At 32.9% G+C, this 15499-nt stretch overlaps 1 protein-coding gene across 2 annotated transcripts in view; it reads left to right on the top strand.

Moving 5' to 3' along the window:
* Ttk (TTK protein kinase) overlaps positions 1 to 15499 on the top strand; it is a 37988-nt gene that overhangs the window by 2599 nt on the left and 19890 nt on the right. Inside the window, exons 4-12 of one of the 2 annotated variants that reach the window (XM_071613915.1) lie at positions 432 to 538; positions 5853 to 5996; positions 6477 to 6591; positions 6738 to 6810; positions 6897 to 6991; positions 8587 to 8704; positions 9685 to 9805; positions 13058 to 13206; positions 14341 to 14474. In XM_071613915.1, coding sequence (XP_071470016.1) covers positions 432 to 538; positions 5853 to 5996; positions 6477 to 6591; positions 6738 to 6810; positions 6897 to 6991; positions 8587 to 8704; positions 9685 to 9805; positions 13058 to 13206; positions 14341 to 14474 — 1056 coding nt within the window. Of the gene's footprint in view, positions 1 to 431; positions 539 to 5852; positions 5997 to 6476; positions 6592 to 6737; positions 6811 to 6896; positions 6992 to 8586; positions 8705 to 9684; positions 9806 to 13057; positions 13207 to 14337; positions 14475 to 15499 lie in introns of both variants that reach the window. The other variant, XM_027928321.2, reaches the window with a different exon arrangement.

Raw genomic sequence — 15499 nt, 5'->3', positions numbered from 1 at the left:
TATTTTTATGTGTGTGCAGCACCCAGGGCTTCACATAGGCTAGGTAAGCATTCTATCACTGAGCTATATCTGCAGACCTCTTTTTGTTTTATTTTGAACCAAGATCTCATTTAGCTGCCCATGCTGGCCTTCAAGTTATAATCCTCCTGCCTCAACTTCACAAGTAGCTAGAATCACGGGTGGGTGGGCCACAACACCCAGCCTTTAACTACATTTAAGCGACTACATTACAAAATTTGAAACTACATTGTAAAGAGGGATAATGAACTCATATTTTAGGCTCTACCTAAAAAGATTTTTAAAAACTTAGTATTTAATTTTACATATAGAAAAAAGCAATATCCCATGGAAAACACAATGAAAAATTATCATGTTTAAGTAGCTGTGTCCTTTTGTTTTTGTTTTAATTTGACTCTGGTCTTTCATTATAGTATTCAAGAGCCAGATGATGCACGTGACTACTTTCAAATGGCCAGAGAAAACTGCAAGAAATTTGCTTTTGTGCATATATCGTTTGCACAATTTGAACTGTCTCAAGGTAATCTGAGAATGTCAAATCCAAATTCTAAGTAAAATATAATATCCCGTTGTAAGAAATCTTAAGATTTCTTAAGATTTTGCTCGAATTCAAGTGAGATTTGCTGAATTATATATATATAAAGTTGATCAGATGAGAATAAGTCAATGTGCTAATTAAGCATAAATACAGAGTATTCATTATACTGGTTCTTCTATTAATAAGGATTAGTCCAGAGAAGCAGGTATGAACATTGTATTTGTGCTGTTGAATTTAGAAAACATTTAAAGGAAATTAGCTTCTTCACTGTGTATTTATAGAATGAAGGACATAAAACATTTAACCAAGAACTTAGATCTAAGATTTTCTTAAACTATGATTTCATAGCATCAGAGTATATGTTAAAACAGCTGTAACATTTAATGGTAGTTCTTTAAAAAATAAACTGCTATAAAAATATCAGTTTTGCTTGCATGGTTCTTTATAGTCTAGACCTTTTAGATAGGACCAGGACTTCTGTTTTCTTCAAATATTTTTAGCTTGGCCATTCCTTAGTCTTTTCTCCCTTTTTTCATCTTTCTGGGGTCTTTGGATATATCCTCTGGTCAAGTCTTCCTGTTTTCCTTCTGCCTTGTTTAAGCTACGGCTCTGATCCCATTTACCAGCCTATGATAAATATAAACATGAGCAGAATCCCCATGGTACTTAAATTAGGACTGCATAGTTTTCCAGGATTGAAGTTACAGAGAAGTTCTATACAACACAGAGATGGTTTGTGAATCCTGAACTTTCACCTATACAGATAACTTCTGAATCCTAGTAATCTGAATGTTTGGTCTATTGTGTATACTGTTGTGTTAATATTTTTTAAATTATCGTTTTCCTACAAAGAAAAATAGATTCCTCCTCCCTGTATGTTAGAATAAGTTTGGTCTGGTCTTTAGGATTTTCTGTCTCTCCATTCTAGTTCAAAATTTTTTGAGGTTATATGACTTCTCAACAGCAACTATAAATTTTGTGTCTTTAGAACACATTTTTGTTGATCTCTTAATTATTTTTTATTTTTATTTTTATTTTTTTTTTGTGGTGCTGGGGACTGAACGAGGGCCTTGTGCATGTGAGGCAAGCACTCTACCAACTGAGCTATATCCCCAGCCTGATCTCTTAATTATTATATTAAAAAAAGACTACACCACTGAAAATGATAGTAGCCTCAAGATAAAAATGGTGATTTGTTTTGAGCAGTGTTGAAGTTCTCAAATTACTTGTTTTTATTGAAACTTATCTTTCCTTTTGCTGTCCTAACATACCCAGTTACATAAAATTCTTCCACTACTCTCAATAAATGTGTATATTTAGCCAATACCAATTATGTTCATATTCTTTAAAATTCGTAGACTGTCAAAAAGTAGAGGGTATCTTTTTTTTCCCCACAAAGTCCAATTGTTTTTAAATTTTTTTTTCTGGTTGTATACAAAGTATATTCACACCATTTGTGTCTTCATACATGTTCTTAGGGTAATGATATTCATCTTATTCCACAGTCTTTCCTATGCCATGCTCTCCTTCCCAATCCCACTCTGAATCAGCCTCCTTATATCAGAGAAAACATTTGACATTTGTTTTTTGGGGATTGGCTAACTTCATTAGCATTATATTCTCCAACTCCATTCATTTACCTGTAAATGCCATGATTTTAGTCTCTCTTATTGGTGAGTAATATTACATTGTGTGTATATACCAAATTTTCTTTATCCATTCATCTACTGAAGGGCACCTAGGTTGGTTCCACAGTTTAGCTATTGTGAATTGTGCTGCTATAAACATTGATGTGGCTGTGTCCCTGTAGTATGCTGTTTTGAAATCCTTTGGGTATAAACCAAGGAGTGGGATAGCTGGGTCAAAAGGTGGTTCCATTCCTAGTTTTCCAAGGAATCTCCATACTGCTTTCCATATTGGCTGCACCAGTTTGCAGTCCTACCAGCAATGTATGAGTGTGCCTTTTTCCCCACATCCTCGCCAACACTTATTGTTGTTTGTATTCTTAATAGCTGCCATTATGATTGGAGTGAGATGAAATCTTAGAGTAGTTTTGATTTGCATTTCTCTAATTACTAGAGATGTTGAACATTTTTTCATATATTTTTTGATTGATTGTATGTCACCTTCTGAGAAGTGTCTGTTCAGTTCCTTGGCCCATTTATTGATTGGGTTATTTGGGTTTTTTTTTTTGTTTTTTTTTTTTTTTTTGGTGTTTAGCTTTTTGAGTTCTTTATATACTCTAGAGATTAGTGCTCTATCTGATGTGCACATGGTAAAAATTTGCTCCCAAGCTGTAGGCTCTCTATTCACCTTACTGATTGCTTTTTAGTTTGAATCCATCCCATTTATTGATTATTGATTTTAATTCTTATGCTATAAGAGTTTTATTAAAGAAGTTGGGGCCTAATCCAACATGATGGGAGATTTGGGCTTGCTTTTTCTTCTATAGGTGCAGAAGTCTCTGGTTTAATTCCTAGGTCCTTGATCCACTTTTAGTTGAGTTTTATGCATGGTGAGAGATAGGGATTTCATTTCATTTTGTTGCATATGGATTTCCAGTTTTCCCAGCACCATTTGTTATAGAGGCTGTCTTTCTCCAAAGTACATTTTTGGTGCCTTTGTCTAATCTAAGATAACTATAATTATGTGGGTTAGTCTCCGTGTTCTCTATTCTGTGCCATTGGTCTACCAGTCTGTTTTGGTGCCAATACCATGCTGTTTTTGTTACTTTTGCTCTGTAGTACAGTTTAAGGTCTGGTATAGTGATACCTCCTGCTTCACTTTTCTTGCTAAAGATTGCTTTAGCTATTCTGGGTCTCTTATTTTTCCAGATGAATTTCATGACTGCTTTTTCTATTTCTATGGGGAATGTCATTGGGATTTTGATTGGGATTGCATTAAATCTGTATAATGCTTTTGGTAGTAGTATGGTCATTGACAATATTAATTCTGCCTATCCAAGAACAAAGGAGATCTTTCCATCTTCTCAGGTCTTCTTATTTTCTTTCTTTAGCATTCATCTTTCACCTCTTCTATTAGGTTGATTCCCAAGTATTTTATTTATTTATTTTTTTGAGGCTATTGTAAATGGGGTAGTTTGCCTTATTTCTCTTTCAGAGGATTTGCCACTGATATACAGAAATGTCTTTGATTTATGGATGTTGATTTTGTATCCTGCTACTTTCCTGAACTCATTTTCCTAGTTCTAGAAGTTTTCTGGTGGAATTGTTTGGGTCTTCTAGGTGTAAAATCATATCATCGGCAAATAGTGCTAATTTGAGTTCTTCTTTCCCTGTCTGTATCTCTTTAATTTCTTTGGTCTATTTGCTCTGTCCAGTGTTTCCAAAACTATGTTAAATAGAAGTGGTGAAATAGGGTATCCCTTTTGTGTTCCGGGAATGCTTTAATTTTTCTCCATTTAGAATGATGTTGGCCTGGGGTTTAGCATAGATAGCTTTTACAATGTTGAGATATATTCCTGGTATCCCTAGTTTTTCTAGCGTTTTGAACATGAAGGGGTGCTATATTTTGTCGAATGCTTTTTCGGTATCTATTGAGATGATCATATGGTTCTTAAGTCTATTGATGTGATGAATTACATTTATTGATTTCCATATGTTGAACCAACCTTGCATCCCTAGGATGAACCCTACTTGATCATGGTGAACTATGTTTTTGTATTTGATTTGCCAGAATTTTATTGAGAATTTTTGCATCTATATTCATTAGAGATATTGGGCCGAAGTTTTCTTTCTTTGATGTGTCTTTGCCTGGTTTTGGAATCAGAATGATATTGACCTCATAGAATGAGTTTGGAAGTGTTCCCTCTTTTTCTGTTTCCTGAAATAAATTGAAGAGTATTGGTATTAGTTATTTTTTAAAGGTCTGTGTGTCCATCCAGTCTTGGACTTTTCTTGGTTGGTAGGCTTCTGATGGAGTCTTTATTTCATTGCTTGAAATTATCTGTTTAAATTCTATATATCATTCTGATTCAATTTTGGCATATCATATGACTCTAGAAATTTGTCGATGCCTTTGATATTTTCTATTTTATTGGAGTAGAAGTTTTCAAAATGATTTCTAATTATCTTCTGTATTTCTGTAATGTCCGTCATAATGTTTTCTTTTTCATCATGTATGTTTGTAATTTGAGTTTTCTCTCTCTTTCTCTTTGTTAGCATGGCTGAGAGTTTGTCAATTTTATTTTCTCAAAGAATCAACTTTTTGTTTTGTCAAATTTTTCAGTTGTTTCTTTTGTTTCAATTTCATTGATTTCAGCTCTGATTTTAATTATTTCCTGTCTTCTACTGCTTTTGGTATTTATTGATTTGTTCTTTTTCTAGGGCTTTGAGATGTAATGTTAAGTCATTTATTTGTTGATTTTTTTTTTCTTTGAAGGAATGAACTCCCCATGCAATGAACTTTCCTCTGGGTACTGCCTTCATAGTGTCCCACAGATTTTGATACATTGTGTCTGTGTTCTCATTCAACTCTAATAATTTTTTAATGTCCTTGATGTCTTTTGTATCCCATTGTTCTTTTAGTAGCATATTATTTAGTCTCCAAGTGTTGGAGTAGCTTTGATTTTTCATTTTATCATTGATTTCTAATTTCATTTATTATGATCTGCAGGGTAATATCTAGAAAGTAGAGGGTATCTTAATCATCTTGTCAAGTGCATAGCATCATAGCTTAATGGCTCCAATAAACATTGATAACATATTAAAATATACATTATGTACACATTTAATATTTATAAATCATATTCTAGGGATAAGTTTGATAGCTAAGTCTGGCAGCTACAGGTTAACCTTTACATTGTTATACACAAATTGTTTTGATGGAAGAGTCCTTTTAGCAAAAGATATCAACCTTCCTTATTGACTAACTGTTATTATGAATGATACTTATGGTGTGCTCTTAGGACTACTTGAGCATCTTATCATTTCCTCACATTTCTAACTGCTGTAATTGGCCTATGGGTTATCTTTTTTTTCTACTACATTAAACTTAAGTTAATTCTGAAAATAACAATGATGATAAATTAATACAGTTACATCAATTGTACATTTCACAATAAAATCATTTTAACATGAATTCTTATCAGAAAAGTTAATTTTATTCATGAGAAATGAGAGATTGCTTATTTGCCTATGAAATAAAGTACATGAATCTTGGAAGAAATAGTTTTGGATGTCTTAAATTTTTATCCTAGGTCCTGATGAATAAATGAATACCTAGGGGTAGGGGTGAAGACCATTACATAAAATGATAATTATTTTTTATTTGTTAGGCAATTTAAAAAAAAGTAAACAACTTCTTCATAAAGCTGTAGAAAGTGGAGCAGTACCACTAGAAATGCTGGAAATTGCCATCCGTAATTTAAACCTCCAAAAAGTGCAGCTACTTTCAGAGGAGGAAAAGAAGAGTTTATCAGGTAACTATAGTATGCTAATACATTTCTGAGTAGGTAGCAGTTCAAATTAAGGGTTCCAGATGATATTTTATAGAAGAATATTTCTATAAAAGGATTAAAATATAAGATTAAATTGCAACTGTAAAGGAGGTAAAACTCTTAGAAGTAAAACAATGTTTAGTACTTGTTGAAATTTATCTTTTTATCCTAATCAAAATTTCATTGGTAACACATTAAAAATAACTTGATCTAAGCAAGAGACTGTATTTTTGTTTTAGAAATAGATAATTTTTTTTTTTTTTAACTTGAAAGACAGTTATATACTTAAGGAGAATTTCAAGAGGTACTTATAATTATCTTGATAATATCTTCATGTCTACATATCTTACATGTAGGATAGTATGTATTATAAATTGACTTTTAAAATATTCTTATTTGTGAAATTACTTTTTTATGTATTCTACATGTTATAATTTACTTATAGTTTTGAAATTTTTACAGCATCTATAGTACTAACCGCTCGAGAATCATTCGCCAGTTCGCTTGGACATTTACAGAATAGGAACATTAGTTGTGATTCCAGAGGACAGGCTCCTAAAGCCAGGTTTTTGTATGGGTAAGAAAACTGAATCAGATTTACATGCTCATTTTATATAAATATGCCTACATACATGTTTCACGTAAGTATGATAACACTGTTTAGCAGTAAGTGGAAATACATATCCATATTTGAGAAATTGGGGATATTTTCTTTTCATCTAGAGAGAACATACCCCCACAAGATGCAGAAGTAGGTCATCGAAATCCCTTGAAACAATCTAACAAAACTAAACGGGTAAGTTATTTTTGATTTGCTTTGATCAAGGTGGTACTGAAGCCTCTATTTCCCAGTGGTTACTTAATTTTTCAAAACATTTTTAGTCGTGCCCATTTGGAAGAGTTCCAGTTAACCTTCTAAATAGCCCAGATTATCACATGAAGACAGATAATTCAGCTGTGCCAAGTTTTACAAAAAGGTATGTTTGAGTTTTAACTTTTTAAATTTGTTTATATTTAAAATATTGATGGTAGAATGGTCTTCAAGTTTTTTTTGTTAGCAATAGTAATTGAGTGTAAATTTTCTTCAGTATTAGGAGTTACTGAGTTTTTTATTGTAACCTTTTTGTTCTGTCAGGAACAAAACAATGAGTAGTAAAACTGATTTCTTTCTTTCTTTTTTCTTTTGCCTTTTCACTCATTAAAAATATTCACTCAAAGAATTATTTAAAAACATGTTTTATTAGGAAACATGTTATAAAAAAAGTATTATTAACATGAAGCTTAAATGGCTACATATACTGGTGGAATTAAAATTTCTATATTTGAGCATTTCTTGTTTATGGGTAGCTTCTCTGATAAGATTCTTTCTAGAGCATTTGAAGTCGTTAGCGTGGTAGAAGGTGCGAACAAATGTCTTTTCCAGCTATTTCAAGGGGATGAATCAATGGGAGTTAATTAATGAGAGCTTCAAGAATTGGGGCTGATGATAGCTCTGGTAGAACATGTACTTAAAATGCACAAGGTCCTGGGTTCAAGCCCAGCATGGACAAAAGAGACAGAACAGGTTAATGAGCTGCCAGAAGGGTGCATTGGCACACACCCATAGTCCTAGCTACAGGGAAGGCTTAGCCAAGAGGATCCCTTGAACCCAGATGTTCAGGCCAGCCTGAGCAGCAGGGTAATACCCCTGTCTCTTTAATTAAGAACAGCAATAACAAAAATATGGGACAAGTTAGATAGTGAAATATTATTCATCACATCCAATATGTTCCTCTTTCCTCAATTTGAGTGCTTATTTCCTTAGAAGAAATAGGAACATAATGTTTTGTCTCAACTAAAGTAGTGTTTCTGATTTATTCTTAACTGCAGCCACCATTTGTAATATTATTAGATGTAAAAGGCTCCTTGGATTCCAGAGAATCATTTTGCAAATAAACTTGGGAAACACAATTGATTGTCTTTAACCAATGTTTTCAATAATTAATTTAGGACTTGACTCAATACTAATATTAAAAAGGCATTTTGTTTGTCAAGGTTAAGCTTCATAATCTTTATTTCATCTTATTGCTCCATTTCAAATATATCATTGAAATATGAAGGACACTTTCTCTCACTCCTATTCAAAAACAAAACAAAATAAAAACAAAAGTCTCCCCAAACTCCAGCCATATTCTTCCTATTGTTGTGATAGCCTGCATGTTAGATACTGTGGAGGTGCCCACAAAAGTATTCATCCCTAGCTCTTATCTTTAAAGCTTTTTGCCATTTGAAATCTAGTTTTACCTACATACTTCTCCTTTCCCACATGCTTACCTTAACTCCAGCTGTTGCTTATATGTAATGAAGATGTTGGCAATCACCTATCTCTTTATCACATTTGTCATTGCTGAATATATAATTTTTAGCATAGTTACCTTTATGTTAGAATCAGTTATCTAATGACTTTTTAAGAGGGAATTTTTCTAATTAAAAAATATATAATTTGTTTAAAAAAACCAACTTTAAAGTGAATAAATACATTAAAATTAATTTCAAATTAAATATGGAAATTATTTTGTTTCATGGGAAATAGACAGATCTCTGGATCAGAATGCCGAGATTTGAATGTGCCTGGATCAGAATGCCGAGATTTGAATGTGGCTGTATCTAAACTAAGTGGAAAGGATTCCCATGAAAGGAGAAGTTTAAAGGTATTTTACTTTTTAAATCTTTATATGAAGTAAGAGTTCCTGATCTAGCAGGGAGATTTTTCTGGGGAAAGGATACAAAGTTTATGTGTCTCCAATAGTTTCTCCTCAAACAAGAGATGTGGGACCACTCATGGGAAGTGGTACAGGAGTCTTAGACTCTGTTTCTTGAAGATTAAGGTGATAGAGTGAGGATCAGCTATCTCTTAGGAAAACCATCTAGTAACATTTATTAGGCATGTATTTAATCAGATTAATGGGCCTGTATTTGGGGATATTGGGGAAACTATTATTTCCGGTTTTCCTTTAATTATGTGATTCTCGTAAAGCATCTTAAACAAAAACCAAAGTATGTGAGGGCCAAGGTGAGGGCAAAAATGGTCAAAACTTCTAATATGGCAGAGCAACTCTGTATGAACTTCAAAGGCAGGAAATAAATTTATTTTCCTGGTACAGTATGATTTTTTATTATACTGTAAGTCCCTGGCATTGTAATGTGAGTCTTTTCAGTATTATAATTTTTATAATGCCACTCTTTCATGACCTATGCTTTAAAATATTATTATGTTTCGAATCACAACAATCTCAGAGCATAGTGTGTAATTGTGTCCCAAAAGTTTACTCTCTGGATTTAGAACTTCTGTCTTAAGAGTTATGCACATGTTAATTTTTATGAATGGTGTTATTTTTGGTGAGGCTTATTGTATTTGGATCGAAACTTTCTAACCCTTTTCTTTTTATGTGAAATATATTTTAGCAATTGATCAATATGTCCCTTGGAAGAAAATTGGCCTAATTTATGGTTATGATCCTTCCTATTGCTCTAATAAATAATTCAGGCAATCAATAGTTTATTAATAGAAGTTTATGTAGTGGGAGTTTGTGAATCTTTTCACATAAAGAAGATTCTAGTATATTTAACAATAAGTCAAATTACTACTACTACTCATGGGACTTTATTCGAAAATTTTTTTCCCATGTAGTCTGTTAAAAATACCCTTTCCAAGGAACCTGTGGAGTCAGATGAAAAGAGTTCTGAACTTATTACTGATTCAATAACCCTGAAGAATAAAACTGAATCAAGTCTTCTAAATAAATTAGAAGGTAAGAGTGACAGAATCCAAACATTTTATTTCTTTAAGAAGGCCACTTTGTACCTGGAAAAAGCAGATTATAATTGAATGTGAGAATTGCAATATGAAATAGCGTCTGTCTTCCTTTACCTTGTATTTCAGTTCACGTATATAAAGTGCATGGAAAGTATTGCATCTTGTAGCAAAGGAAGTTTATTTAAAAGGAAAAGAAGAAGGAAAATAAAATGGAACTGAGTTATGTTTTCAGTTGGCTTGACAGATGATTTCTGGAAAGGACATAGAAGCTGTTTCTGTCTGATAGCCCTCCCTCTCATTTTAGATTTGACAGTTGATTTTTCACTCCATGGATACTGTGATAAATGTTCTAGGGGTATGTAAATGAGTAAGACAAGGTCCCAAGCAGGTTGCATAGAATGAAAGATAGTCTGTTCTCTTGTGTCTGCTTCATTCATCACCCATTGTTTATGGAACTCATCCATACTTTTATGGCATCTGATATTTTTATTGTTTTTTATCATTGAGCTAGATGTATCTCTAGTCCTTTTTTTTTTTTCCTCTTATTCTTTTCTTTTCTTTAGACCGGTTCTTGCTAAGTTGCTGAGGCTGGCCTTAAACTTGAGATCCTCCTGCCTTAGCCTCCTGAGTTGCTAGAATTACAGGTGTGGGCCACCATGCCCAGCTTCATTATATTGAATATACTTTGTGTTAGCTTCTTACTGATGTGACCAAAATACCTGTCAAGAACAACTTATAGGAGGAAAAATTCATTTTGGCTTGTGGTTTCAGAGGATCAGTCATGGGCCACTGACTCATTTGCTCTGGCCCAAGGTAAGGTAGAGCATCATGGCAGAAGGGCCTGAAGGAGGAATGCTGCTTTAATGGTGTTGGCCAGGAAACAGAAAGCAAGGGGGGGAGCTGCAGCGAAGATGGACCCTTTCAGGCATGCCCTGCTTTACTTACCTCCTCTAGCCATGCCCCACCTGCTTATAGTTACCATCCTGTTTGTTCTATTAAAGTTGGAGGGACTGATGAGGTTACAGCTCTCATAATTTAACACAGGTGCTTTCAGGGGACACATCATAGCCAAACCATAATATACTATAATTTATCCAAATATTTATGGAAAACAACTTTTTATCTAATAAGTAATGATGATTTAGATATTTTTGGTTTGTCTTTGATTCCCATATGCACATATTTCTATTGAGTGTATTCTAAGAGTGGGATTGTTGGGACACAGAGATGATATGCTCAGGTTTTGTAAATGGTGCCAAAATTTCCAAAATGGTTGTACTGACCCTTGACTGGTAATTAGTATTTCTTTACTGTCTGCTATTGAACATCTTTATGTTAATTGTCTACTTTAATATTCTCTTGTGAAATACTTGAGTTTTGATAATTTTTCTATTGATTTTTGTTTCTTTTTCTCATTTACTTTTGTTTTTATTTATTTGGGTTTTTTTTGTCGGTGCTGGAGATGGAACCCAGGGCTTTGTGCATGCTGAGCAGGCATTCCACTAGTAAGCTATGTCTCCAGCCCTCATTGATTTTTAAAGAAGTATTATATGATATAAATATACTTTGTTGGATATATATTGCAAGTAACTTCTCCCATCTGTGGTGAAGACCTGATAAAATGAAATTCTTAATTTTTTTTCTTTTTATATATTTTTTAGTTGTAGATAAATGCAGTACTTTTATTTATTTTATGTGGTGCTGAGGATCGAACCCAGTGCCTCTCACGTGCGAGGCAAGCGCTCTACCACTTAGTCACAACCCCAGCCCAAATTTCTTAATTTTGCTGCACTTAATTTATTAACCTTTGACTTTGTGGTGAGTTCTTTCTGTGTTTTAATCAAATCTTTCTCTATGTCAAGGTCATAAAGATAATTTCATATTTTTTAGACAGTGTTTTTTTACCTTTCATATTTAGCATTATATTTAACTTGGAAATATTTATATAACTGTAAGATCAAGTGCCAAGTTTTATTTTTTTCTCATACGGACATCACAGCATTTCTTGAGAAGATCCTCTTAGAACTTTCTGAATTGTTGTAAATTAGGTAGTTCTAGGTGTCTGGTTTGGAGTCTGTTCCATTCCGTAGTTTTCTTTTGTCTTTATGTAAATACTTTCTTCATTACTGATCTTCATGTCTGTCAGTATAAATCTTCCAGCTTTGTTATTCAAGGATATTTTGGCTTAAAGCCTTTTGGAGTTTTATATAAATACCAGAATCTCTGTGTCAGTTTCTATTTTTTTAAAACTGGAAATTTAACTGAAATCTAATTGAACCTATAAGGAAATCTGGGAGAAATTGACATCTTAAGTGTCCTCCTTTCCAGCCCACTAACCTAACACATCCTTTCATTTAAAATAGTGAGAATCCTTTTCTGTGTAGAGATCTTGCATACCTTTTGCTGGATTTATTTTAGGATATCTGATATTTTTCAATGCTTTGATAATGAATGAGAACTTAAAAAAAAAAGTCTTCTACCCTTTTGCTAATGTTTAAAAATACAATTGATTTTTACTTATTGATTTTATTTAGACACTTTGACATTGCTAACTTTACTGAACTTTCATTTAGGGATAAAGCCAATTTGTATACAACTTATTTTCTTTTTTGGATATAAATTGCTAGTATTTTGTTTAGGATTTTTGCATCTATGATCATGAAAGAAATAAAATTTTATTATTTATATTAAATATATTATTGAGGTATTTTTGTATACGGGCATTTAAGAGAGTAAATTCTTGGCTAGTATAAAGTAAAATTTTTATGTTAAACCATGAAAAGTGATGAATTCTTTTCTCTTTACTAATAAGATTTTTATAATGTGTGTGTTTTAAATTTTTTATTTATGTTTACTGGTAAACAACAGAAGCATTTAAGTCTGGAATGGTCTGAAAAAACAGTTTAGTTAGGTGGCAGTGTTGCAGCTTTGTAAAATTGACTTGCTAAAAGCATATTGTCAGTGGCTAGCTTAAAACTTTTAATTTATCTTTTTTCTGTTTTTAAAAACTAAAATAGTTTTGTAACATGTTCTATTTTCTTAGGCCTAGTTTTTATTCTCTAGTTTATTTGAAACAGGGGGTCTTGCTATGGTGCCCAGGTTGATCACACACTCAGGGGTTCATATGAGCCTCCACCTTAGCCTTCTAAGTACCTGGGACTACAGCCGGGTGCCACCATACCTTGATTTAGTATTGTTATCATCATATATTCTTGATTTTTAATGACAACAACAAATACAATTTCAGAAATGAAAGACCACCAAGAACCAAAGGTTCCAGAAAGTAATCAGAAACAATGGCAATCTAAGAGGAAGTCAGAATGTGTGAACCCGAATCCTGTTACCTTTTCAAATCAGTGGCATATTCCGAATGTAACCCCAAAGACTGATATAGAGGTAACTTTCTTTTGCCTTAAAGTACAATGTTGCTATTACTCATAATGTATTTCTGAACTTTGATGATATGTGAAGTATTTTCTTTTGTTAAATAGTTATGTGGCATTTTTTGTTGTTTTTTAAGCCTTCTTCAAAACATAAATGGACTATAGTGTGGAGTTGACAGTAGAATAGATTTATCTGTTGTGGTTCTCAAGAGCTTAAAGTGGAATCATGGGTTGAAATTCACTTTAATCGAAGTAACTATAAATATTTTATAAAACTAAAACTGTCCACATCATGAAGTGAACCTTCGTAGAGAGTTTAGTTACTAAGAGTTTTCGAGCAAAATAGGGTTCCCCATTTGGCTAAGATGCATTAGCACAGGGGTTCGTAAACTTTCTATAGAGGGTTAGTAGTCTTTGCAGGCTACATGGTCTTTGTTGCAGCTTTTCAACTCCGACATTAGAACATGAAAATGGCTATAGATCATATGTAAACAAATGGGCATAGACATATTCCAATAAAACTTTTTTGCAAAATTAGTTGGCAGGCCAGATTTAGTCTGTAAGCTGTAACTTGATGATCCCTCCTGTAGAGGATGTTCATCTTCTTTGAGATTTGTATGAGATGAATTCTGCAGGCTTTGTCTCTTATGAGAGATAGGAACACAAGCATTTTCCCAATTTTTACTAAATCATTAATATTTGGCTACATTTGGGGGTGTGATGTATTCTTATTGATTAAAGAACTTTTTTTTTTTTTTAATACTTGGGATTGAACCAAAAGCCCCATGTATGCTAAGCACCTGCTCTACTATTGAGCTATATTACCAGTTCCTGCTGTTCTAGAGTACAAAAGTTTAATACCTGGTATAATAGGTCTGATCAGGGAAGGATCTTAGGTCCTTATTTGTTAAACAATTTTGTATACCATACTTATAATGAGTTTGGGCAGAATATGTTAGGTTTAAGAGTTTGGAGTAAAAGCTATACTATAAAGTTATCGAAAGTCTAAAATATATGTGCCTACCTGTTTTAGTATGCTTTTGTTTTTTATATTCTTATTTTCTTTAAAAAGTTATAATGTTTCTAAAACTATTGAACAGAAGACTAAAAACTCTGAATCATTGTCTTTGAAATTTTCTTTTAGCAGAAACATGCCACTGTTGAGCAGCCTGTCGTTTCATTTTCAAAGCAGTCACCTCCAATGTCAGCACCTAAATGGATTGATCCAAAATCTATTTGTCAGACCCCCAGTAGCAATACCTTGGATGATTACATGAGCTGGTAATTACTTTTAATACTTCACTCAGAATTCAGGGTGAAAGATAGAAATAAGAAGCTTTGGGGCCAAAAGGTTGATTCCTGCTCTGTTAATTTTTCTGTTCCTTCATCTGTAAAATGTGAAGAGGAAGATCATTATAATAATAAATATTTTTAACTATTGCTATGCACGTAATCTTTGCAATATTATAACCTGTATTTACAAACTGTAAAGCGTCGAAGGACGTAAACCTTCTTGATAACCGTGTGTTTCAACATGGCTGCCTCTCTAACTGAGAGATATTTTAAAGGGAGATTAGAGTAGATAAAGGTGGATAAATGTTTTAGCACAGTAAGTGTTAATTGGAATGTGATAATTTCTGGAAGAGATCGATGGAATCGTTCACATAGTTCAGCTATTCAAAAGTGTAAGCCTTGAGTGGATAGGAATGAGGGATGAGTGAAGAAATAGTGTGGTCAGTGCTGATTAACAGGAAGCATGAAGGATATTGCAAAAACAAGTGATTGACATTTCAAAGAAAAAATATATATCATAACCTTTAGCCAGTAGATGTACTTTTAAAGTATTTATAATGTTTTAGGGGACAATTTATGTCCTTGGTGCCTTTGGCTTTTCATTTCCATCATGTTATCTTTGATCATAATTAGAACTGGCCTTTTATAAACCAGAATCTTACTATTTAATATAAATTTGCTATATTGCTTAATTTTACTATATGTAGAATATCTTATCTTTGATGGCTAGCTAAAATAATTAGGTAGGTATTTCTTATGATACTAGATCATTTATTGTTAATAGATATTTGTAAACCTCCTTGGTGCCTGATACTGTTCTAGATATTGAAAATATAATAGCAAACAGGAGAAAATGCCAAGGTATACTGAACAGATACAAAGTCAAGGACCAAACTCCTCTGATGATATAATTGGCTCTCAGATATTTCTACAGAACCATTATATAACATTGTACTATTTAAAAACACTCATAAAATTTATCATGAGTCATAAATGATCTTGTGCTTTGACTA

The sequence above is a fragment of the Marmota flaviventris genome, chromosome 6 (assembly GCF_047511675.1).
Source record: "Marmota flaviventris isolate mMarFla1 chromosome 6, mMarFla1.hap1, whole genome shotgun sequence".
Classification (NCBI taxonomy): Eukaryota; Metazoa; Chordata; class Mammalia; order Rodentia; family Sciuridae; genus Marmota; species Marmota flaviventris.
Note: the sequence above shows the minus strand (reverse complement) of the source record. Positions and strands in the feature narration are given on the sequence as shown.